The 27,029-nt window shown below is 43.0% G+C and overlaps 1 protein-coding gene and 2 non-coding genes across 52 annotated transcripts in view; all 3 read right to left on the reverse strand.

Moving 5' to 3' along the window:
• NFYC (nuclear transcription factor Y subunit gamma) overlaps window positions 1-27,029 on the reverse strand; it is a 79,765-nt gene that overhangs the window by 2,980 nt on the left and 49,756 nt on the right. For 27 of the 50 annotated variants that reach the window (XM_063803260.1, XM_063803170.1, XM_063803226.1 and 24 more), the window contains 6 exons: window positions 21,084-21,155; window positions 18,987-19,100; window positions 15,441-15,536; window positions 10,394-10,567; window positions 5,642-5,800; window positions 1,915-2,022 (listed from right to left, as the gene is read on the reverse strand). In XM_063803260.1, the coding sequence (XP_063659330.1) occupies window positions 1,915-2,022; window positions 5,642-5,800; window positions 10,394-10,567; window positions 15,441-15,536; window positions 18,987-19,100; window positions 21,084-21,155 (723 nt within the window). Of the gene's footprint in view, window positions 1-1,643; window positions 1,701-1,914; window positions 2,023-5,131; window positions 5,259-5,641; window positions 5,801-10,393; window positions 10,568-15,440; window positions 15,537-18,986; window positions 19,101-21,083; window positions 21,156-27,029 lie in introns of all 50 variants that reach the window. The other 23 variants (XM_513359.7, XM_009455123.4, XM_009455042.2 and 20 more) reach the window with 3 other exon arrangements.
• Window positions 11,316-11,403, reverse strand: MIR30C-1 (microRNA mir-30c-1). Its single transcript, NR_035737.1, has one exon. It is a non-coding gene; the product is annotated as a microRNA mir-30c-1 (primary transcript).
• Window positions 14,241-14,331, reverse strand: MIR30E (microRNA mir-30e). The gene has a single exon (NR_035738.1). It is a non-coding gene; the product is annotated as a microRNA mir-30e (primary transcript).

Raw genomic sequence — 27,029 nt, forward strand, 5'->3', positions numbered from 1 at the left:
TAAACTAGAAAGAAGACTGCGGTGTGCATGCACATGTGTTCCTATGGAACATTTGGCCAGCAGTGTCCTCTGTGTACCATTTCCTGGAATCATCACAGCCAGCCTGCAAGACGACTGTCCTCTCAAATGTCCTCACCATGGCCAAAAACAACCCCTGCAGGCCTACCCATGAGGCTATGAGGAACAAGAAAGGGAACAGGTATGACAGGCTTCATGACTATTTCTTACTATTGTTCCTTATTTTGGTCCTTTTCCTTCCAACAGCCTATAAGATGCCTGAGGGCAGGAGCCCATACAAAGTTAGTATTCCAGAAATGTTGCAGAATAAACAAGTGAGCCTGAGACAAATGGAAAATATTCCACATAGATAAGAAGGTTAACTGCTCTGTGGCCAGCAGGATTGCCATTCATATTAGCTGAGATTTCATTTACCTTTACATTTTATTTACATATTATTCATTCAGCTTCATTCAACAAACATTTACTGAGCACCTACTAAGTATTAGGTTGTCATAATTACAACCTGTTGTTACAAAGATTTTCATTGCCTTCAGCTACCACTTTCTTGCTTCTCCCCAACCTCTCCCATTTTTTGGCTTTAGTTCTGTTCCCAAAACGCACTTTTTTTAATTTTTATTTTTTGAGACAGAGTCTCACTCTGTCGCCCAGGCTGGAGTGCAGTGGCATAATCTCAGCTCACTGCAACCTCCACCTCCTGGGTTCAAGTGATTCTTGTGCCTCAGCCTCCCAAGTAGCTGGGATGACAGGCATGCACCACCACGCCCAGCTAATTTTGTATTTTTAGTGGAAACGGTTTTGCCATGTTGGCCAGGCTGGTCTCAAACTCCCGACCTCACGTGATCACCTGCCTCAGCCTCCCTCCCAAAGTGCTGGGATTACAGGCGTGACCCACTGTGCCCGGCCCCAAACTGACTTCTGAGGAACCAAGAAGCTTCCTTCTCATTTCCTCCCACTCCCATGCCGTTATGTTTTTTGGATCCCAGGGAAGAATCTTATGAGGTTAAAAAGAGGGGCTGGGGGAAGGGTGTGAGTCAGTATCAGTTACGGAAAAGCCGAGTCCTTAGGTAAGCCGGGGAGTGGGCACAGAAACAGCCCTTAATGATCCCAGAGACTATATGGAACTCAGAAGCCTTGCTTTTGGTTCATTCCTCGTGTTTTCCCAAATGAGATCTTTGGAGACCTGCTCTACAAACTCAGCTCTGTCACCACTGTCAATAGATACATCACCAGAAATGCAACTGGGCCAGACGGGTCCAGCTCTTAAACGATCGCTGCTTTTTTTGGGTCTGAGGCAAGAGAATCCATTAACAATGCCTCCCCTTGACCAGCACCCCCCATCTTCTGCAAGTAATACCCATGTCCCTCAACACCCCCAAGCCCAGGGAGGCAGCCCCCTCACCATCTGTGACTCATAGCCATCAATATTGTAGGGCACGAGAGGAGAGGAGAAGGGCAATTTTTCTGGTTAGGGATGCAAGAGGAGGTAGGGGTAAAATCTAAGTAAGCTTTCCAAAGAGCACAGGAGGTGCCAGAACACAACAGCCACTTGGGTTTAAAGATGGAAACAGCCTGACGATCAGGCGATCTGTCGAACATTTCCCAGGTCTGATGGGTGTGCACACCTGTAAGGTTTCTTTCAGGCACCTTCGAGGCTTCCCCTGACTTGCATTTCTTTGCCCCTTGAGAACAAGATGGTAAGAGAAAACACTTTGAATCTAATGTTCCAATTACCACCCATGCCTCTTGGGTGCAGAAGGATATGGAGGGTGTGGGGGTGGTGCTTCTGGCTGAAGGATGAGGTGGCAAGACAGCTGTGTGCTGAGCGCTCCTTTCCTGTCAGAAGCCATCTGCTCCTGGTCTCCAACACAAGCCTTGTGTCTCTGGGGCACATACCTGTTGAGCATTGGTGGCAAGTGTCTGGATCTGTCCCTGCACAACTTGAGTGCCTGATACAGGCTGGGCTAAGCGGATATACTGCAGCTGGCCGGCATTCAGCTGCACCTAGGGCAGGGGCAGAGACAAAGAGACCATAAGACATTGAGTATAATCTCAAACAGGCAAACTTTCCATGACCAGAGATGTTGATTGCCCCCTACCCCTCAAGCCCTCCAAAGAAGCCTGCCATGAAAAAAGTCCCTTTTAAACAGAGGTCAAAACAAGCAAAATCAGAACATCCACATCCCACAAGTCACACAACACAGAAGAGAATATATTCCCTGAATGGACTTCAGAAAAAACTCCCAGAAGATCCTGTCACAAAGGTGAGAACAGCATGGCTGCATGCTCATTATTTGCCAGCTCTTAGCTACATGATCACAGCTTATCTTAGGAATGAATTTATCTGACTGACATCATCAGAATGCCTGTACATTAAGTGTGGGCCTCTTTCGCTCCCATCTGTAAAGAGATCCAGCATCTGCCAGGAGCCCAAAGCAAACAGCCATCATTCCGCATCATAGCCCTCACACTGCCCTGCCCCATGCTGCACATTTTGGAGGCAAAAGCTGGACTGCTTAACCATCTCTGTCCCCAAGAGCCAGGCTGGATGGGGGTCTGTGGGGCTTTTAGGATCTTTGGTGTTCAGCACTAGCTTCTGGCCAAACACCACCCAAGGGGAAGCAGAATCAATAAACCTTTCATAGAAAACCCCATCATGGGAAACCAAAGCTACGAAAGCGCCCTTAGAGTCTCTCATGCTTACGATTAAATCTCAGATAATACAATAATACCACATGCTGCATTTAATTGTGTGCTAAAAGCCTTAACTCAGGCTCTTAATGCTCCAGTGTACCATGAAAGTATTAGTGTTTTGAGCTGGCGATGAAAAGAGGACCAAGGCGGTTACCATGTCAGAGAACTGTAGCTCAGCAAAGATGATGGTCAGCAGAGGAGGACTGCAGACATTCACACCCTCAATTTAGAGGAAATGAAAGGGGTTCTGGGAGCATGGATAGACTGGTCTCTATCTGCGGGGTCCAGAAACCACCTGCCCTGGCTGCCCAGCCTGCCTTTGTTGCAAGGGGAAGCTTCTTGTGGCTAACAGGCAAGTATTGCCTCTGCTCTGGAGCAAATTTCCCTCTGGCCTTCAAGAGCTAACTTCACTGCAGGACTCTTCCATGAGGAAAATGCTAATGGGATGAAGCTGCATTCCTGTACGCAGTGTTCAATCAAAATGCTTCTCTGAGACTTCCAGCCTCACAGAATTTGAACTACCAAGAAAAAACGACCTCTCAAGTTCATGGTAGACCATTCCAGAATTGCCCACTTGAGGCAAGATGGAGGGACACCCAATCTAAACCCATTAAAAATCTGGTTCAAAGGAGACAGGGCAAGAGTATTAGGACCTGCAGTCATTTCTTTCCTGAGAATATGCCAAGAGAAGCTGCTGGGAGGCTGTGGTGCCAAGCCTGAATTCCCCACCTAAATCCTATAATGCAGCTTCCTGGCAACAATGTTAAGTTGCTTGTGGGGAGGAAGGCAGCTGGGCAGAAGTTTGGAAAACCTCATCTACAGAGACTGATGCTGGCTAGTTCCAGGAGTCCCCAGAACTCCAGCCAGGGATCACAAGATGAAAGACTAAAGCCTTGTCCCAGGAGTGGGAGAAGGTATACTGACAGCTACAGGGATGTTAAAATTTTCTAGCTGGGAAGAGCTCTTTGCAGAAACCCAAATGTGACTGAAAAGCTGTGAGCCAAATGGTTCCAAGCAGCTCTTCAACAAAGCAAGAAGCTTTCCTTTTTGGCCTAGGTTAAGACATTTGGTGATGATCCGTCCCTCATTCCTCTACAGCAGGACAGGTCTGGGGACCCTCATAGCTTTTTTACATTAATTACAGAGAAAATAAGCTCTGGGTTTTTGAAAGGGAAATAAAGTTTCCTTCCTGAAGCTCATCACTATTAGGAACATTCCAATGAGCTGCCTAAAGAATCTGGAAATGAAGACTCCTACAGAAGGTGCCTGAGCCAGTGAAGATGAAGTAGTGAATTCTGCAACAAATCTTCTGGGCTAAAGCTCTGTGCCCCAGAGGGTTAAAGTATCTGCAAGGTGGAACTCTTCTCTGTCTTAAATGAACCTGTGGTGGTGCCTTCGCTTGCAAAAATGAGAACCATTCAACAGAAATCTTGGGGTTGAGGACTGAAACAATGAAGCAAGGCAGAGCTCAGTCATCTGCAATCCTGGGTATCGTAAGCACACGTGAGAGAGGTAGAGAAAGAGACATACACACTCCATTTTCCTAAGCTTTCTCTTGGCCTATTACTACGTTAACTTCAGATGAAGAACAATTCCTAAACTGATCTAAGGATACTTTTAGAGTTATTTTCACAGAGGAAGTGGTTAACCAAGTCTACGTGAGTTTCTATACCTGCCTACGTTTCATTTATGACAAAAATGGCAAAGGGCAGGGAATAGAAGGACTGCTCTGTTTCACTCACTTTCCAGTTTTGGGGGGTCAAAATGACCAATGTAAAGACTGCAAGTGTTAAGACAAGGACACATTTTACAAAAGGAGTACAAATAAAAAAGCCAACAAATCTAAGAAATGAAATCCCTCAAGGCACACAGAAAGCAGCAGTCCACAGTAAAGGAATAGATAAGTTATATGAAAGCCAAAAATACACTTTGCTGCAGGCTCCACTGGGAACTGACTCATGAATATGCAACAAGTGTATTTATGGCCTTCCCTATACGCCTCCCTCTTATCCTCTGCTAATCAAATACAGGACTGCCTCACAGGGCCTTTGGGCCTTGGCATGGGTAGCGGTTACAATGATTTCCCTGCATAGGTGGAATGAGGGGAAATCGAGAGAAGCCGCCCAATCGTGGTGAACCTGAACCTAGATTAAAGGAAAGCAGGGAACAAACACAGTGAAGCAAGTTGTGGTCAGGAACACTGGGCATATAGGTTAAAAACAAAACAAACACACACACGCATATATATAAATAAGTACTGAGGGCTGGGCGTGATGGCTCATGCCTGTAATCCCAGCACTTTGGGAGGCCGAGGCGAGCGGATCACCTGAGGTTAGGAGTTAGAGACCAGCCTGGCCAACACTGTGAAACCCCGTCTCTACTAAAAATACAAAAATCAGCTGGGCATAGTGGCACGTGCCTATAATCCCAGCTACTCGGGAGGCTGAGGCAGGAGAATCGCTTGAACCTGGGAGGCGGAAGCTGCAGTGAGCTGAGATCAAGCCACTGCACTTCATCAGTCTGAGTGACACAGCAAGACCTGTCTCCTAAAAAGAAAAAAAGGATTATGCATGCGTGTGATAATATATCTATATATATATATCAAGGTATATATATAGCTATAGATATATATATCAAGGTATATATATAGCTATAGATATATATATCAAGGTATATATATAGCTATAGATATATATATCAAGGTATATATATAGCTATAGATATATATATCAAGGTATATATATAGCTATAGATATATATATCAAGGTATATATATAGCTATAGATATATATATCAAGGTATATATATAGCTATAGATATACATATCTAGGTAGATATATAGAGATATACATATATATATCAAGGTATATATATCTTTAAGTATTTCCTTCTATAAAGTTGTAAAGACAGACCTCAGGGCAGGACTCACCGGGATCTGCTGGATCTCTCCTGTGTTAGTGATGATCTGCTGCATCACCTGCATGGTCTGTCCAGTGCCACTCTGGGCCTGTTGGGCTTGACCCTGTGGCTGGGCCTGGACAATCTGCACCTGCTGACCTTCTCCAACCTGCATTGTCACAGGTGTGGTCTGAAAGGAAGAGTTATGAGAATGCTGCATGAGTTCAGGCTCAGAGCCCACAGGATTACCGAGAGGTTAATAACGAGCAATGTGCTGGGAGCAAACCCTCTCCATGAATGCCTAAACTCATCTCAATACTAGTAATAACCTACAGAGTCCTCTGGGTTTACAGCATTGCTGAAGTTACTCTCCAAAACGAAAGAAAAACCAAAAATATTTTTAGGCTCACAGTACAAATATTTGCATGGGTCCCAAACATAAATCTCTGTGCCCCAAATGCTGCAACTTTTCACAGCCCCTTTAGTGATAAGGCACATACACTACAGAAAAAATCAAAAGCAACCATGACCGTTTACTTCAGAAATAGCCAAAGTCAAGTCTGGGGCAGGTGAATTTGGAGGGGAACATTAAATGGAAAGGGTCAGTATGAATTTATTTAGTTCAGGGTCTTGTGCTCTTTCTTAGGCATGTAAGACACTGAGAGAAAAATAAAGCACAGGGGTGCATCTCCAAGGCGGGCCCTAGTGCACACTGGCTCTCACCTCATTCAAGCTGCAGAGCAATTCCTGCCCACACTGGCCAGATGGCTGCTCTGGACCACAGTATGGCTTCCCAAAGGAGAGCAAACACTGCTAACTCACTGGGCACTGTTAAGACACAGACTCTTAACTAAGTCTACCCCTAATTAATAGAATTTAAGAAAGCAAGAACTCTAACTTTCTAAAAATAGCAATCTCAGATTTAAGAAATTTCTGCCCAATGTGTATGACTTGGCAGATTCTGTCTCTCACACACAATGGTTGTAGTCCTATGAAATGTACTCTTTTGAGACAGTAAAGACACAAGCTGCCAAAAGGGTCAATTATTCTTTCAAATCTCAAACCTTTAGTACTGTTTGTGACTTTTACAGGTTACCTAGAGCAGTGAGCCTATCTGGGCTCATCTGGTGGTGGTAGTGATGGGGGGCGGCGGGGGTGTGGGCATGGGTGGAGCCTTTTAAACTACACCTGTACACCCAATCCCTGACTTGAATTCCATCACTATCTCTCCTCACTTTGAATTAATCACCTCAATAAGAAGACTATGGAACTCTCAATGAATCATAAACTTCAACCGATGTTGCTATTCTGATGTTCTTAATTCTGACTGCATAGGTTACTGAAAATTACAACTATGCATCCAAAGTTACAAGGGAAGGGGATGTGTTCTGGGAACGACAGATGAGATTCAAGGGATTACTAAGGAGAAATTACTATAAACTGGAGGAGGGCCAAAAAGAAAGACGACAGAGTGTTCTAAAAGTACACGCAGTGGGCTAGGCTAACAGAAAACATTTCTTCCATTCTTGTACCACAATTTTCAACTCAGCCTATTCCCAACCTCCAGAAATAAGTTTTCAATTTATGACAGAAAACACAGGATTAATTTTACCAAAATATGCATTCTTTCCAACTCTGCTTTAATACATATGTATTCTGTCCTACGAAGGATATTTGCACTCAACTCGAAATAGCCATCACTACGGGTCCAGGGAGGTGTGACACAGCACAAGGCCACCCTGAAGCAGCAGGATGGTGAAACAACAGCCAGGAAATGCTGGGAAGGACCAACTTCACCATCCTCACAAGCCTTATCAGCTCCAAGCTGAGCACGTCTGGGTTGGCAGAGAGGAGCACAGATGAAATTCTCACTGACTAAAAAGAAATGCATGCTGCCAACTCATCACTGTACTGTATCAACCCAATTTTCCCGAGAGGATTTCCAAGGTATTTCTAAATCATTTCAGGAAAATGAGGGCTTGTGTTAGCATGGCAGCTGTCAAATCATGTATGGTGTGCCCTGCTGTCAGGGCACAACAGCCATGAGCTTCTTAGGATGATCAGCCAATCAGAGCCTGCCCTTGGCAGACTCCCTCTAAGTTCATTCTGTAAAGGGATAAAGCCTTTGGCAGGTAAAGTTTTCACCACTGCAGAGGCACAAGCATTAGCCAAAGAAGGTCCCTTAGGCATCATGATACAGTCGAGGCCTTGAGCCAGTGACTGAGCAGCCATTATCTTTGAACCCTCCTGCCTAGCACAGTGTCTGGCATAGAACAAGCACTCAATACATTTTTGTTATATGGATAAGTAAAATGAGCAGAGAATAAATCCTAAAATCATAATTTTTTTTTTTTTTTTGAGACAGTCTCGCTCTGTCACCCAGATTGGAGTGCAGTGGCACGATCTCAGCTTACTGCAACATCCGCCTCCCAGCTTCAAGAGATTCTCCTGCCTCAGCCTCCCTGAGTAGCTGGGACTATAGGTGCCCGCCACCACGCCCGGCTAATTTTTGTATTTTTAGTAGAGATGGGGTTTCACCATATTGGCCAGGCTGGTCTTGAACTCCTGGCTTTGTGATCCGCCCACCTCGGCCTCCCAAAGTACTGGGATTACAGGTGTGAGCCACTACGCCCAGCCATAATTACTTATTTTTAATTCTCTGTGTGTTTGTTTTTGAGACAAGGTCTTGCCATGTTGCCCAGGCTGGTCTCCAACTCCTGGGCCCATGCGACCCTCCTGCTTTGGCCTCCCAAAGTGATGGGATTATAGGTGTGAGCCACCGCACCTGGCCAAATCATAATTACTTAAATCTACCTCCTAACTGGGCATGGTGGCTCATGCCTGTCATCCCACCACTGTGGGAGGCCAAGGTGGGAGGATGGCATAAAGCCAGGAGTTTGAGACCAGCCTGGGAAACATAATGAGACCCCATCTCCACAAAAAAATTAAAAATTATCCAGGTGTGGTGGCACATGCCTGGGAGTCCTAGCTCCTCGGGAGGCTGAGGCAGAAGGACTGCTTGAGCCCAGTAGTTTGAAGCTGCAGTAAGCTATGATTGTGCTACTACACTCCAGCCTGAGTGACCAAGTGAGAACTTATCTTTAAAAAAACATCAATCAATCAATCTACCTCTACTCCATTTTTTTTTTCTTCTAGGCAAACTCAGCTCCTTATTAGAATATACGAGGCTGTCCAGGATGTGTTTACTATCTATCTTTCCGAACTTGCGTAGATGGTCCCCTACGCTGACTACTTTCCTACGGCCCCCTGTACTGTTTCTCACCTCTGAGCCTTTGCCTGTGCTGTGCCCTCTACTGGCAATACCACCCTTTCCCACTTTCTTTGATTAATTTCCACTGTTCCCCAAGACTCATATTATTCCCTTCAGAAACATTATCTGACCACCTCGTTCACATGTTTCTCAGCTACTCATCCCCTCCCCTACATATATACACACACATATACATATATATACACACATATATAATACACACACACATACACACACACACATACTTGTTTTTGTTTTTTTTTTTTTTTTGAGACAGGATCTTGCTCTGTCACCCTGGCTGGAGTGCAATGGCACAATCACAGCTCACTGTAGCCTTGACCTCCTTGGCTCAAGCGATCCTCCCAACTCAGCCTCTTAAGTAGCTGGGACCATAAGAGCATGCCACCATGGCTGGCTAATGTTCTGATGGAGACAGGGTCTCACCATGTTGCCCAGGGTGGTCTTGAACACGTGGGCTCAAGCAATCCTCCTGCCTCGGCCTCCCAAAGTGCTGGAATTACAGACATGAGCCACCACATGCCCCTGCCTTTTTTTTTTTTTTTTTTTTTTAATTAAAGAAGAGGTCTTGCTGTGCTGCCCAGGCTGAAGTGCAGTGGCATGATCCTACCTCACTGTAACCTCAAACTCCTGGGTTCCTCCCACATTGGCCTCCCAAAGTGTTGGGATTACAGGCATGAGCCACTGCGCTGAGCCAAGGTACTTCTTTTAATGTGTTCCTTTAACACCCTGTACACATTCCCACGTGGTGGTACAACCTTTAAGTATTTGTATCCCCAACTAAATTGTGAATTCCTTGAAAATAAGGACTGTTTTATTCATGCTTGTATCCCCAATACATAGCACAGAACTTTACCCTCAGGGGATGTGCTCAGTGTTTGATGAATAAATAATGATTGACAGAGAATTTGGATTCAGAGCTCATAGTACAGAGTTCTCTGCAGCCTCACATGACCCCCAACAAACATGAATGCTACTGCTCTTAACACTACTACTGGGGAGAGAAAGAGTCCTCTGATTACTATCGTAAAAAGAGAAGGTCACTTGACACAAATATGGGACAGAGAAATGACGGGGAGAAGGAGTATGCAACTTGGCAATGATACCTAATCTCTCCCTTTAAGGGCACAAATTCCACTTCTGACACAGACACACAGACAGCAGGCATGGAGTTCACTTTAGCACCTCTACTCTTCATAAGGCATTTCAGACATTTTTTTTTTCCCTTCTAAAATTTCTGAGCTAATAGGGATCCTGGAGAACATACTGTCTAGTACACTTTCCTCATTTGACCTTTGAGAAAAACAGGGTCCAGAGAGATTAGGGTAACATCTCACCCCAGTAGCTGAATCTGGGGAAAAGTTCCAGTTTCCAGACTTTAAATCCAGTGCTCTATAATGATCTGGCTGCCTCTCTGCCCTCATCAAGCTCTGCCCATCCAAAAACCTAAGGGGCACTGTCTTGCTGGATGGGCATCCTCAGCAGCTCACAGACCTGGCCCTGCTGAGGCTGTGCGATGATGATCTGCCCAGGCTGGATGGTGGTCGTGGAGCTGGTGGTCTGCTGGCCTTGCTGCTGGCCCTGGACTTGGACAGCGGTGGGTTGCTGAGCCAGCGTGAAATAGTACTGGACTGGCTCAGCAGGAGTTACAGACTGGCGCACCTCCTCCTGTTGGGTGGAAAGAGAGGCAGGTAAGAGGAAAAGAACCAACTCAGCAGCCGCCACAGTGAATTTCCATTCTTCCCCCAAACAGGCTATGTGCAGTTGCCTGCTGAATGCTGAGCTCTCCACATTTGAAGCCAAAGGAAAGTGGAATTCAAAGAGACCAGTTATGCTAAATCAAACTAAAAATAACAGATCCTATAGGCTTCACAAAACATACAGCCAATTTCTGAAGTACGAAATAATCACCCATTGCATGAGAAGTTGCAAACGGGCAAATAAGTACCGTAACTAAAAACCACGCACCAGCAGTGCTTGTCAGTAAATGCTGTCAAGGCCTGTGATCTGAGAACAGTGCTAATTGCAAGTGTTGGGAAGATGCTACCCAAACATCATGCCTCTCAGGCCTGGTCCCAATCTCCCAAATAGGCAGCCCTCTTCTCGTTTTATCCCCACCACTTCAAGGGGGACAGAACAGGTTAATGGGAAACAGGGCTTTTCCTGAGCTGAAATTTCAGGATCGAGAGCACTGGTAGGCAAGTACCCAGCTTTTCACAGCTTGTTGAAAGCTCTGTGGTCACTGAGGGCATGTCTATCCAGTGTCACATCTGGTTCTGGTTGTACTTAGCCACAGAAGCGCAACCCAGGGGGCCTGATGGACAGCTCTCCGCTGGGGTACTGCCTTGGCTGATTAGGGAGGTCGCATTCTGTCCGATCTGCGGAGTGGAGACTGTTCCTTCTTCAGCTGATGTTTTCCATGGCAGAAGGAGTAAACAACCCTCTCCCAGCCACCTTGAGCTCACAGCTGAGAGTGTAGGATGTTTACACACACTACAGCATGGTTATAGCCCACAGGGTCCAGGGTTGATCAGCCCCTGACCACTGACACAGAACGGCGTCTGATCCGGAGTGACCTGTGTGACACATGGTGCCCCTGCCTGGGACAACAGAAACAATAAAAACACAGAACCACTTGGGCTGGCTGAGTAAAAATATTAGCTAAATTTACTCATGTCCTTATTCAGGGCAAAGTTTGCCACATTCCAGAAAAGAGGAAAAGACACTTCTTAGATGTACACAGACCCTGTGGATTGCCTCAAACTCCCCAAAGTAACATTTACAAAGCTGGTATTGACCCCATCCCCACACTATGTTAGGTGCCCTGAACTGTGCTTCCAAAGTACTGTCCTCACAGTACACATTTTTGCACTTGCATGTCAAATTAACTGTCTGTTCTACTAAAATGTTAAGCACCATGAGGGCAAAGTCTAGCTCTCTCTTGCTCTCTGCTATCCCCCGCGTTCCCAGGTAGGCACTCAGTAAGTGCGTGATGAATGATGAATGGATTTAGACAGGCAGACAGTTAGAGGCAGGAAAGTAGTTCTCTGAATCCAACCTGCTGGTATGACAAATTCTCTTAAACCCAACAGCTGTTACCAATAGAAAAAAGTAGTCTCTAAACTCTCTTTTGGTACCTCTAAGACTCTGTGGCCACAGTGTGAGGAAGCAGCTAGTGTCCCCTGTGGAACAGATCTGAGTATCCTTTGTTTGCCTGATGTCTGGGGGCTAGGATACTAAAACTAGGACTGCCAGTATCTACCCCTGAGAAACATGGGTCTCTGCATGACATGGTTACTTGACAGCCATCTACCCAGCTTAGGGAGATACCTGTAACATTCTGGGTTTCTAAGTTAATATATGAACTGACTTTTTAGGTTGATATAGTCTGTGCTTCAGACACAAATAGTTTTAACCCTCAATATGATTATGCTAAGGCAGAAGGAAAAGGAGATTCCCTTTTATTTTCATCTAGGTCTCAATTTCCACAACAATTTCAACCCCAACTTATCATCATTATAAATAAATGTCAGCCTGGAAACTAGGTCTTGGCTGTGGCAAGGCTAAAATACTGATACCTTTTGCAGCCAAGAAACAGAAGCCAACTGCTCTTTGCAAAGCTATTGAAGTAGGTTCAAGGTACTTGTGTTCCACTGAGATCTCCCTTATTATTTTACAAAAAGCACAAATCACTGAAATCCAGACCTAACTTGGAAACGCTCTTGGGTAATGAGAGGGTATACAGGAATGAGAGCCTCAGAACCAGCTGTGTAGGAAGCTAGGCAGCAGGGAGACACCTGCATTTTCTAGCCGTGACCTGTGATTGTTTAGTCTCCAGTTATCCCCAACTACAGCTGATCTAGTATTGAATATGATCTTTTTGTCAGACAAAAAGCAAACCCTTTAAAAACCCCTTCCAGAACCCAAAATATCTCTTGCCAAAAGCTGTGAGAGCAGGTCAAGAGCTCCTCCTATGCTGCTTACTATATCCTCTTAAACTGTTTATGAACTAGACAGTATCTAGGACACTGAGAATCAAGTGGAGGCACCTAGGTTTGTGTTGTTAGGACAAGGCACAACTGTTCTCAAATCATTGGAATGGAAGAAGGCATATCTAAGGCTCTTCTGCATTATGAAGACTCATTGTGCCAATGGAGGTCAAGCTAGCAAGGAAATGATTATGCTTGGTTTAAAGAAATGGGTGAAAAGATAATGACATTTCAATGGGCAGGAACTTTCAACTCATAGCTTTAGTGGGGCAGAAGTCAGGCCTCAACTACCTCCTACCTTCAAATAATCTTTACTTGCTTCTCTGAAGAACAAGCGAAACTCTCAAGTATCTTTGAGAAGTCAGGGCCTTGGACTCACAATTCAGTATTTCTGACTAGTTCCTTTTCCCAGCAGTGGGAGGTTGCCCCAAGTGGCAGAACAATGCTTTAATGACTGGATCAATCCAGAATGGGGCACTTGCTCGACTTTAGCAGTGGCCTCCCCAACTACAGGGCTTGCTCTTGGAATCTTTTCAGAAGCTGAGACTGACGAACAGTGCCAGAGAAGAGCAGCATCACATCCTAGGGCCATCTCTACAGTGTTGTGCAACCAGCCCTGACTGGAAAAAAGTACATTCGCTTTAGTAGCAAGAGTGAACTGCTGCCTCCTTCAGAAAGGGTGGGTTTTGGAGAGTAGGCGTTTTAAAGGACTTTAGGAGGTGCCAGCCAATTTGGAGCCTGGGAAAACTTCGTGTCTACAGAGGATTAAAAACGCTATCTTAGAATTTCAGGCCAGCTTTCAGCAATCTCAACCTTTCAAAGGCCAGGCAGCAGCTGTCCCGAATACGATGCCAATCAATGCCTCGAACACCTACAAAGAACTAAATCCAAGCAACAAGAAGCTGTTTCAGCTAGACACACTTTAAAAGCAGATGGATCATAGCATTTTGAGTCTGGCTAAGATGGAATAAGGAGCTGTATGACACCCCGAGAGACCCAGAAGCACTGAGGAATTTGGAGGAACTGACAGGATGTGACCCTTCTCTCCAGCCAGTGTATTCAGCAGGCAGCCCATAGAAAACAAGGAGTTAGCACAATGAGAGTGAGCAAGGCCTGATTTCATCACAGAGCTCACAATCTTGTTTTAAAGGGGGCTTCTGATAGACAAAAGGAGAAAACAATTTCAACAAGGAAAGCAGGTGTATGATACTCTTTGTTCTGAAGGAAGATAAATGGCCTGAGTTCTTGTTGTGACTTCTGAGAGAGGAGGGAAGGACCCCCAAGAGGAGGAATTGAGCCTGTGGGCACAAACCTGCAATGTTTCAAAGCCGATGTGTAGCTGGGGACGACCGTGGCAGCCTGCCGCTGTAAACATCCGACTGAAAGCTCCTCTGAACACCTTACAGCTTCCAGTCAAGGATGTTTACAGTAGCAAAGACTGCCCAGAAAGAACGGAGGCGCAGTGAGGCACACCCTACTCTAGTAAGGAGGTGACAGAGGGCTTGCTAATCCAAAGGCCCTCATGCAGGGTCAGAATTACAAATGTTCATTAGGATGCCCACTTCTCCTAGACTTTCTATGACTGGTTATTAATACAGGCTGGGATGGGGAGAATGGCTGTCACTGAATGACTACTTCTAAGGATAATATACTATGAAATAATTCATTAAAAATAAAGTTTTATATAACAAAGCAAGCAGAACAAGGCACAGCTTTGCTCCTGTGAGATTCTGCCACTATTTCCCAAGTGGCACCTAGTGAATCATGCAATCTGCATGCTTAAAACAATGCGCTCTAAAGGACAGAGGTCTATTACAATCACAATTAAGAGCTATATGCACCTAAGGTGCTGAAAAAACAACTAGTGTGACCTTTGGAGAGGGGCAGGCAGAAGAGACGGGAAGGCAGACATTCATATTCTTTCTTGTGATTGCTTGCAAAACAGCTCAAGTGGTGGTTCTCAAATCTGGCTGCACATTAAAAGCATCCAGGGAGTTTTAAAAGGTACTGATGCCTGGGCTCCATCATGAGATTCTGATTCAGGTGATGTGGGTTAGAGCCTGGGCGCTGATATTTTTAAAACCCCAACAGGTGATTCTAGTGTGCAGTCAGGGTACTATATAAAGATATAATGAACCACAATATAGAGGAAGAGAAAACATAGTCCATTCACTCCAAATGCCACTGTGCACACAGAGAAGCTGTTTCTTAAAAATCTAAAATCTATAACTTTCTGGGAATATTCTCCTATCCCAGATGAAGAGCTCTGATAGACTTCCTAAGATAACTTGAAATGAGCTTAACTTTATCATTTGTAACTAAAGTCTTTCATTTTCATTTTGTCTATTTTCACTGAAATACCACTTCGGAGGCACTGAGTTAAAAGTATCCAGAAATGAGTAACAGAAGGAGATGTTAAGAATGAATCTGGTCTAGAAACGAGAAGCAAAAGGAATAGCAAATGACTTGTGCTGAGAGAGAAGGAGCGTATCTGACACCAGTATACAAAGCGCTCTTCAGTCAGCAGCAACTGCAATCCCTTCACAGCTCACCTGACGCTTTGGAGGTTTCAGTTCATCTCTTGGAACAATATCGATGAGAAAATCAAACTGATCAAATTTTGTAATTGCCATGGCGATATCATTTCTCTGTAACAAAGAAGAGTGGTGTGAAAAATTAGCCTGGGGAGAAACTAGTTCACTTGGCTTTATACCCTCCAAGTAAGGTAAGACGACTTTTAAGCCAAACTAAACACCTACGGGCAAGTCTACAGCTGAAATAAGCACAGCCAAACTCATATACTTTAAATGATCAGACCTGGTGGACAACCATCAACAAAAAAGAAAGAGATACATGTAACTCACACTGTATAATGGGGTATCTGAGCCTCCAACCACTGCTACTCCTGCTTGATCCTCTCCCCGCGATTTTCAAATTACAAACCTAGTAATCTCAATTAGCAGGTTTCTGGTCATTCTGTGGGTTAGCAAAGTTAGGTTTATAATCTTTTTAAGGCCCTAAATAATATTTTCCCTTTGGTTCACAAGTAGTTATAATCTATTTTGGATTTCTTAGGTAAAATCCTAATTCAATAACTTTTTGCAACATTTTCAAGTCACTGGATCTATATACACTAAGTTCTCACAAGCTATGATTTTTATTTGGGAATTCTAAATTGCAATACTTAAACCATGGGTTTATCATTGCAGTTCTGAATTCCCAAATAAAAAACATAGCTTGTGAGAATTCTGATATTCATAGTTTGTGCTATGAACAGCAGCAAGAGAGGTCAGAGAACACAGGAGTCAGAAGGCTAATGATACTGAAACCAAGACCTGCTCTAATGGGGGTTTCTCTCCAAGTGTGATACTTCCTTTCTTTGAATAATAAAATTAAAAGATTTTTACTAAAACCCAACATATTATGTATAGTTAAGATTTGTGTACTTTACTAAAGATTTAAAGCAAAAGGAAAAACAATATGAAAAAACACTGAACTCTAGTGAATGATATGCATGTTAAAGTATTTGGGCAAAGTAAACTTTACAATGCACTTAAAAACGGATTACTTGAAGGATGGATAGAGGGATAAACAGATATGAGAATAAAATAAGCATAGTAAAATGTTTATGGTAGAATCTAGGTTGTAAGTATACAGGTATTCACTGTAAACTTTGCTTATGTTTGAAATTTTTCATAATAAAATGCTGGGGAAAATGTTAACACACTAACAGAAATCCTTAGCAAACTCTATATACCACACCTTAAAAGGTGACTCATCAGACAAAACAGGAGAGGATGGAAATTTTTTTTTTCTTTCCCTTGTATCTGTGATGGCCCCAAGCCTCTGAAATGCAAAACTCTAGTCCGCCCTTCTTGCCAACCACGAGCTTGACGATAAACCCTCCCAACTGAAGCAGGGCCCATCTTAAGATTGCCAGAACTCATTTAAGATGACTACAATATAGTGTCACATTTTTTGATGTCATCTACTCAATCTATCTAAATGGCTCATTTATTGATGGAATAAAAGGGGAAAAAGAAAAATAATAAACATCTCCAGCATATAATAAAATGTTCTAGAGTATTTTGGAAACATAGATATACTTAAGCTGGTCTTCCTAAAATTTTTATTTGCTTTTTAAATTCCCTGAGGCAGGAGGATCGCTTGAGCCAGGAGTTTCAAGACCAGCTCTGGGCAACATAGTAAGGCCTCATCTCTACAACAACAACAACAAAAATTTTAAGCCAGATATGGTGGCATGCACCTGTAGTCTCAGCTACTTGGGAGGCTGAGGTGGGAGGATCACTTGAGCCCAGGAGGTCGAGGCTGCAATGAGCTGTGATTGCGCCACTGCACTCCAGCCAAGGCCACAGAGTGAGACCCTGTCTCAAAAAATAAAAAAGGAAAATAGAAAGTTCCTTCTAGCCCTTTCCAGTCAATATCCTTCCCCACACTCCCCTAAATCTGGGCAACCACAACTCTGATTTCTATCACTATAGGTGGTAATAATGCATTGTATCATGCACTATGTAATTTTTTCCCTCTGGTTCCTTTTGTTAACATAGTATCTTTGAGATTTATCCCTGTTGTATGGAGCAATGGTTTGTTTCTTTTTATTGCTGAGGAGGAATCCATTTCATCAATACCTCAGAATTTGTTTATATATTCCTATATTGATGGACACTTGAGTTGTTTCCAGTTTTGAGGTAGTATAAACAAGGTTGTTAAGAGCATTTTTATATAAGAATGGCTACAGTTCTTTTGGGTACAAACCTAGGAATGAAATGGCTGGGTTACAGAGTAGGGGGATATGTTTATCAGAAAATGTCTAATATTTTTTCAAAGTGACTGACCACTTTAGATTCTGACCAGCAATATATGAGTTTCAGACACTCCACTTCCTCACCAACTGTGGTATTGTCAGTCTTTTTTATTTTAGGTATTCTAGTGGGTGTAAAACAGTATCTCACTGCGGTTTTTTATTTCCCTGATGACTAATGATGTTGCATATCTTCTCATGGGTTTATTGGGCATTTGTTTATCTTTTTTTCTGAAGGTCTGTCCAAGTGTTTTGCCTATTTTATTTTCTAATCTGAACTGATCTTGAAGGGAGCTTTAACTGGATCTCTCTGGATCCACAGACTAACTTCAAGGCAACATAAATTTTGTGACTTCAACATGCATATCATTTATTGGAGCTCAGTATTTTTTGCTTTAAAACTTTCATATAGTAATGTACACAAATCCTAACTTTATGCCGCATTGACAAGCTGTACTAGAATGCAGGCTTCCCACAGATAAGGATTTTTGTCTGTTTTGTGTATTGTTAATCCCCAGAGCCTAGAAAAGTGCCCGGCACATTGTGGGTGTTCAGTAAGTATTTTTAGAATAAATGAATAAACACATGCATTTTCTACTTTGCAGGTAAAGGGAAACAAGAAGAGAAAATAATTTACTTTCTTGGTTTCATTGTTAAAATACTGCCACCACTGTTTTATACTTGTTACACTCTTCTTCTTGTATCTGGGAAATCTTTCCTCTAAGAGCCAGGGCTTGGCTATAGGGTGAGGGTTTCTAAAGTCAATGGCCAAGGGCTCTGCATACAGTATGAATGTGGATTTGCTAGGTTAAAAATTAAAATTAAAAAAAAAAAGAAGAAGAAAAAGAAAAGGACTCCCAGGAAGGCTGACAAGGAACAAAAAGCCTAATGAAGCTAGTGAGACTGATGATACTTCCTGGAATCTCTCAAGGCTCCCAACCAGAAGTTGTTTACGTTTGGAAACAGGTAAATACTCTTATCACTTGAGCCTCTGTTTATAGTGAGGGCTCACCAAGGGAAAAGAGTTCAGTCACTAAGCTGTGAAAACCAGGAGAGAACTGATTAAGATTTTTGGTGGAGAAACACAATCACCATGGCCAGAAGGTATGTCTGCCTCCCAACAGTGGTGATGCCAATGACATGTCAGCTTGATAGAGGCCTAAAGGAGCACAATCTTTGGTCCTAAAGGAGAACAATCTTTCTCCAACACCACGCAGGAAAACAGGCAAAGGCCGCTGCTTACCCCAGTTTTCCTAATCTAAGTCTGCAATAATACCTGCAGAGTCCGGCGCTTGTTATCTTCTGTGTGAATCCAGGCTCGAAGAGTCAACTCTGTGATAAAAATCTGGGCTGCCTTGGCAAAGAGTACAGGCGCTTCTGCACTGATCATCTGTAATAGACACAGGCCCTCCCTGTCAATCACCAGCAAGTCATGCAAACCAGTCTGTCTCTTGCCTCATTGCCTGGCATGGGACTATGGGGCAAGGGTCAAAAAATGAGGTGGTATACTCAAGAGATTCCAAGGTAAAATAAATCCATGAGTGGGAACAAAGCAGGTAACAGGGAGAAGGGAACAGGGAGAAAGAATACTTATCTAGCACATACCATGCGCCAAACCTTGTGCAAGGTGTTTTCTTACTCTTATAATAGCCTTTCAAAGAAACTAGGGGTCAAGAGAGATGAAGTGACTTGCCCACAGCCATAGAGCCAGTAAGTGGCAGGGTTTCGGTTCTAATCCAAGGAGAAACAATATGAGGAAGGAGAATGAGCTTGAAAGCCAATGGATTTGGATAAAATTGCAGGCTTCCCATCCTTTTGGGCTTTTTCATGTACTGAAAAAGAGGATAACCTTTCAGTTTTATTGTGGCAATCAAATGAGATAATATATGTATCCAGCCCAGGGCTTGGCATATAGGAAATGCTCAAGCCATATAAACTTTCTTGATGTGTCTGATTTCAAAGTTGAAGCTCTTGGTCAAACAAGGTTCTAAACCTTTGGTGAGGTAGTCTGTGCAGGATACAGCCACAGAAAGAGCTCTGGAGTTAAAGAAGCAGCAGATGGGAAATGGGATCTTGGTCCTATCACTCTGGGTGAGTCACTTAACCTCTTTGTGTCTATTCCCATTGTCTGTAAAATGGAACTGATAATTCTTATTATATCAAATCTCACAGGGCTACTGTGAGGAAGAAAGGAGCTAATAAAAGGGAAAATTACTATCAATTGTTAGCTTTCTGTGAAAATACAAAAGACTATTAATTTTGAGTGGTAAAGAGACAGAGTTCCTCTTTCTCTGAGATCTGTAATGGAGATGGACTCCTAGGAATACAGAAATGGCCAAGCCCACGCAAACCCTCTCACAAGTATTATTCATGTAAAAGAAACTCATAGATCAAAAGGTTAGAACAGGTAGAATATCATTATCAAAAATTTCTTAAGAGTTCAGATCAACAAACTATATAAGACGCTAAGATGATGGCACTGTCCTGTTGATTTGATGATACATGTATATACTACACTGTGAACAGAACTGTGAGATACCAGCTGGGCATGGTGGCTCATGCCTAATCCTAGCACTTTGGGAGGCTGAGGCTGGAGGACTGCTTGAGCCCAGGAGTTCGTGACTAGCCTGGACAACACGGTGAGATCCTGTCCCCCACTCCAAAAAAACATTAAAAATTAAGCCAGACATGATGGCACGTGCCTGTAGTCCCAGCTACTTGGGAGGCTGAGGTGGAAGATCACTTAAGCCTGGGAGGTGACGGCTACAGTGAGCCGTGATTATGCCATTGCCCTCCAGCCTGGGTGACAGAGTGAGACCCTGTCTCAAAAAGAAAGAAAAGGCCAGATGCGGTGGCTCACACCTGTAATCCCAGCACTTTGGGAGGCAGAGGCAGGCATATCACCTGAGGTCGGGAGTTCAAGACCAGCCTGGCCAACATGGTGAAACCCTGTCTCTACAAAAAATACAAAAATTAGCTAGGTGTGGTGGCGGGCGCCTGTAATCCTAGCTACTCGGGAGTCTGAGGCATGGGAATTGCCTGAACCTGGGAGGCAGAGGTTGCAGTGAGCTAAGCTCGCACCACTGCACTGCGGCCTGGGTAACAGAGTAAAACTCTCAAAAAAAAAAAAAAAAAAAACCAACATCAACTATTTTTTCAACATCTAAAAAATTTTCAGGATGATCCATATAGTAACCAAAACTGCTCAATTTTGGCTCACTTAACAATTTTGCACAGGAACCAAATAACAAAGCAACAGACAGTAATTTTTGTGTGTTCTTGTTTAATTAAACTTTGAGCTCTAGAGAAATGAGCAATAACCTACCCATCACTTAGCTTCAATAAGAAATAATAAAAATGAATGTGAATTCACCTTCACATCTTCATCCAGTTTCATAATCTTCTTAATACGAGCCAGTGGGAGTTCCTGCACTCGGAAGTCTTTCTGAAATGAACAACAAGAGATGCATAAATGGTGGGGACAATCAACAGTGTGGCAAAGCATGACAGGCAGTAGGAAACACTCTGGCTTGGTCCCTCTCTTCAGGAAGCGTATGTCGGGAGAGAAGGTACAGATGAAATGAAGAAAATACAAGCTCCAGAGCAAAATTCTTCTTTACTTAACATATGCAGGTCTTCAAAGAATTAATGGGCTTTAGAAAAAGCTTAGGATGGCCTCTAACAGTGCCCTCATGAAACACAGCCCCAAGCAATATGTTTTTTTTTTTTTCGTCAGCACAACATAGAGGGACATTATGAGCGCCTTCTCTTTTTTCCAAGTAAGTTTACCAGTCTGCAATATGCAGATTAAAATGAGATTTCTGTCTCAGGGGTATTCCTCTAAACTGCCAGTTCTTTCTTCCATTCAGTGGCCAAACTAACAGCAACGCCAGGGCACTTGACCACAGTGATCCACAGTTCTTTACAACTGATAGTGGCCATTTCTGACATTTGCACTAACCTGAGAACAGAAACTGGGGAGGAGAGCTCCTTTCTCATCACAGTAGCAATGGCCTTGTCTCCAAAATTTGCTTCAAGTGGGGGTAGAGGAGTATAGAAAAAGGATGAGGGTGAATTTGTCAGCTGCCTTTTAGGAACAGCTGTGTTATTTTTTCTTAACAAGCCTGGAGTGGGGGAGGACCATATAACTTCACTGTGGATATAGTTTAGGAAAGGGCTTTTTTGATCAGCACTACTCAATAATTTGAGACTTAAGCCCTTTTTTGTTTTATTTTGAAACTACTGGTATTTAAACACATGCCCAATGATGGATGCAATTCTAGGAAAAAAATCAATTTTGAGTTTCAGAGCTGCAATGAAGAGAAAGGTGCAAAGGCAGATATTAGCTAAAATCAGCAAAATCTCTACTGGGACTAGGTGTCAAATGATTGATTCTATAAGTGGTCTGAAATGTGACTCACTAAACCTAATATGCTCACCTGGGAATTTGCATCATCACATTATGGAAGGAGCAGCTATTATTTCAGATGTGATGTAATTAACAAGCATAAGTGAACTTTCTTTTGCAAGACCAACAGAAAATCTCAAATATATGTCAAAAAAAGGTATTTTGGAAAAACATCAACAGTCTTCCCAGAACCTATTTTATGATTATAGAAAGAAGAGAATCTATTAGGATAAAATGTACACCAAGACATCTAATTTTTCCATGCAAACCCAACAAGCTGCTTGGCTACCACTCTGCTCTACAAACTTCAAACACCAATTTTTCATCTTTTCCTTTTCCAAATTAGGTATCAACATTTTCCATGAACCCTCTACTAAAACTAACCCTGGAGTAACAGAGACTTAGAAGTTCAGTTTATTAAAATTTCAACAAAAGGAAACAGTAGCGCAGGTTCATTCTATTCTTGTTTTTCCCCTTGCTCTTTCACTTACTGATTCAAGCAACTCAACTAATAGTAAATGTATGATACCTACTACTATGCAAAAAATACACATGTAGGCCAGGCATGGTGGCTCATGCCTGTAATCCCAGCACTCTGGAAGGCTGAGATGGGAGAATCGCTTGAGGCCAGGAGTTTGAGACCAGTCTGGTCAACATAGTGAGACCCCATCACTATTTTAAAAAGAAAGAAAAAAAATACACATCTACTCCTACCTTTGAAGAGCTTGTGGTTTGTCAGAGATAGTCACATAAAAACATTATAATCCCCTACCCAATACTGGAGGGGAGGGATCCCCTGCAGGGACACAAAGAAGGACATATTGCTAGGGACAGCTAGCAATGTGGGGCTGGAGGGAGAGTGAGGGATTGGGAAATGTTCCACAAAGGGGATGACACCTGAATTGTGTCTAAGGGATGCTGGGAATTTGCCTGTTGAAAAAGTATGAGAATGTTATTCAGACAGAACAACAGAGACAGAGAGAGAGACAAAAAATCACAGCCTATTTAAGTTTTAGATCTACTACCTGAGTATAGAGGGGAAAAGCAGGAAAGAGGATACTGGGTTGGGGCCAGATCCTAAAGAGTTTTTTTAAAAGTTTAATCCCAGAAATCAACCACTGGTCTTCTTTCTTGTGTGGCATATCACAGAAGATGATGACACTACACAGAAATGCCAAAGAGAATGCTAGGGATGATCACTCCTTTGGAAAACCTCCCAGGCTAATACATACAGCACAAGATGATCATAGATTTAGCTCTCTTGCAAGTGTGCTCTTGTTTGGCTTGGTTTTAAATATAATTTGTACAAGAATGTTCCATGATTACTTAACTAAAGCCCAAAGTTGATAAAAAAGACCTCTTTCCCCAAATTGAAAGAGTAAACTATTACTCCTTCAATTTCTCTTCTTTAATCAAAAGCAACAAAAGTCAAGGATCAAGAGATCATTCCCGCCTTGCAGAGATGTAAAACGAGGCAGAAATTTATAATAAGCTCTGCTTTAATCCCCTTCCCAAAGCTTTTCTTTGTGACAAACTATTTTTTCATGTTCCTGAAACCTTGAGATCTCAAGGAGCAGTGTGTAAAAGTGGATCTTGAGGGGTGTGTATGGTTCATCCCTGTTGACAATCACCCAGTTTTCTATAATTCTATCCTAGCTTTCTAGTTACATGTAAGGATTTACCATAAGCTTGTTGGAAAAGGGAGGCCCTCTACAATCAGTAGATTGAGGCCCACGAAACTTGGATTCATGCTCCCCACTTCACTAGCTACCATGTAACTGAAGTGAGTAACATTTAACTCCTTAACTCCTTCTCCTGATACTGATTCAACTGGAAGAACAGCTGACACACACTGCTCCCCCCTACTTTTGGGAGTTCTATCAGTAAGGCAGAAGAGCAGATTATCTCTCAGAACATTCTCATGCTCCTGACCACTACCAAAGAACTACGTTAAAAATGCTTCCATCTGAAACTGCTGCATTTCAAGACAAATTCAAATCTGAATTCACTCAATGAGAGTTTGGAGACAAAGAAAAGTCAACAGATCTTGGGCTGCGCTGAAGACCATCCAGAGTTTCAAATAATAAAGAGAAACCTTTTCCAGGCCTACCCAGTCAGGCACTCTGGCAAGTCAAGATTCTCAACCCTTTGAAATCAATGATTCTCAATCTTGGGGCTGCAGGTTAGAATCACCTGAAAAGCTTTTGAAAAACAAGATGCCTGAGCTCTCTCCTGGAGACCAACTGAATCAGGAACTCTAGGACAGTGGTCCCCAACCTCAGGAACCAGTTTTGTGCAAGACAATTTTTCCAGAGATGGGCAGGGTGGGCATTAGAGTCTCATAAGAAGTGTGCTACCTAGATTCCTCACATGCGCAGTTCATGATAGGGTTCACATTCCTATGAGAATCTAATGCCACTGCTGATCTGACAGGAGGTGGAGCTCAGGCAGTAATGCTTGCTTACTGGCTGCTCACCTCCTGCTGTGCAGCCCAGTTCCTAGGTTCCTAACAGGCCATGGACCCATACCGGTCTGTGGCCCAGGGGTTGGGGACCCCTGCTCTAGTGGGTAGAGTACTGGCATCATGTTTTTTGAAAACTCCCCTTGTGACTATGATCCAAGTGAGAGTTAAGGACTACTGTTTTACGGCCCTGCTACTCAAAGTAAGGTCCTTGGACCAGCAATGGTATCACCTGGGAACTCAAAAGAAACACAGAATCCCAGGTTCCGTTCCTAACCTACTAAATCAGCATCAATATTTTAAGAAGATCCTCCCTCACGTGGTTCATACAGACAATAAAGTTTGAGAAGCACTGTTCTACAGAAAGGGCTCACACAGCACAGGACCTGTTTTGTAACAGTCCACCAACCTTCATCACCAAGTTCTTGTTTAAACAGTTACCTGATTTGATTGTAATGTTAGAAATGTCATCACCCAATCAGGAGGCACTGAGGAATGAAAAGATGAAACTGCCAATTAAAAGAAAGTGACCTAGGCACTCAATTACAGTTAAGTGAAGGCTGAATGGGATGTAAAGAGTAAGTAGAGAATTAGATTTTTCTTTTCGAAATTCAGCATTGTTGCCCACCTGCCCCCAACTCACCTCCATAAAGACAAAGTTAGCTTTCTCTTTCCTATTTTCAAAGAGGCCCACTGGGGCAAAACTCAACACGAAGAAGTCTGTTATTTACTGTTCCCAGAGCTCTGCTGTGCGGGAATATAGTATTTTACACAATCACTCTGGTGCACAATCATCTTGGTATGGTTTTTAACTAATTTCAATCCCAGCTGAACACCACCTGGATTTATAGACAACTACAGAGCTTTTAAGAATCATGAGAACAAGCTAAAATGAAAGATAAATTGCTTTTACAGGACGCAGACCAAAAGGACTTGAGGCCAGTGTTTCCAACACATCATGAAATATATCATCTAGCAAACTTCAATTACTTCTTTTTGAAACAAATTGTGTCCCAGTCTGAGATCACATTTTATGAATATTCTCGTAAGTTTTACTTATGATTGGGTAGTTTAAACATAAGGAATTTTTTTCTTTTTAATCTGTTAGATATTGTGAGGTGTCAACCTAAGAGGCTCTGACACATCTGAGGAAGTCTGGTTTTAAGTACTGTTGAGTTCTGGAAAGGGAAAGATGAAATGCTAAAATGTTTGGTCATGTTACACAGGCAGCAGCGCAGTCAGAGAAGCAGATGCCATCACGTGCTGCACTCCTGAGAAGAGGGGAAAATAAGAGTCACACAAGGGAAAAAAATTACCCTGACTTTACTGGATTGCATTCTTACTCAAACATGGAATTGATGTTGCTTTGCACTAAACCTGAAGTGGAGTCTAATTCATTCAAATATTTATTGTGCACCTACATGCCAGACATTGTTCTAAGCACCTGATATAAAAGACATAGCATGGCAGAGGTCTAGGAGTCCCTTTCAAAAGTACATAGGAGGAGAATTTTAATTAGTCACCAATACAAGAAGGATTAAAGACAACTTCCTCTTTACTTTTCTTTCTCTTCACCCACAAAACTTGAATCAAAACTGAATCCCTCAAAGTAATTCTCTTTTAACTTCTGATAGACTAAGTCTAGGTACTAAAATTTGGTCAACATCATGATCAGCTTTGTTGGCAATCAAACTTGTAAACCAAGTAGGTTACAAATCAAAGCCCAGGGTCTTGAAGAGGTATTTGCACACTCATGTAACACAGCAGCACTATTCACAATAGCCAAGAGGTGAAACCAACCCAAATGTCCATTAACAGATGAACGGATAAACAAAATGTGGTATATACATACAACAGGGTATGATTCTTCCTTAAAAAAAAAAAAAAAAGGATAGGCCAGACATGATGGCTCATGTCTGTAATCCCAGTGCTTTGGAGGGCCAAGGCAAGAGGATTGCTTGAGGCCAGGAATTTGAGACCAGCCTAGGCAACATAGTGAGACCTCCATCTCTACATAAGATTTTTTTTTTTTAATTAGCCAGGTGTGGTGGTGCACAACTAGAGTCCTAGCTACTTGGGGGACTGAGTAGGAAGGGTCCCTTGAGCCCAAGAGTTCAAGGCTACAGTGAGCTATAATCCTGCCACTGCACTCCAGCAATGAACAGAGTGAGACCCTGTCTCTTTAAAAAAGAAAAAACAAAGGCCACGCATGGTGGCTCACACCTATAATCCCAGCACTTTGGGAGGCAGAGGTGGGAGGAATGCTTGAGCCCAGAAGTTTGAGACCAGCCAGGGTAACATGGTGGGACCCTGCCTCTACAGAAAAATACAAAAATTAGCTGGGTGTGGTGGCGTGCACCTGTAGTCTCAGCTACTCAGGAGGCTGAGGCGGGAGGATCGCTTGAGCCTGAGAGGTCGAGGCTGCAGTGAGCCATAATTGTACCACTACA

The sequence above is a fragment of the Pan troglodytes genome, chromosome 1 (genome assembly GCF_028858775.2).
Source record: "Pan troglodytes isolate AG18354 chromosome 1, NHGRI_mPanTro3-v2.0_pri, whole genome shotgun sequence".
NCBI classification, from domain to species: Eukaryota; Metazoa; Chordata; class Mammalia; order Primates; family Hominidae; genus Pan; species Pan troglodytes.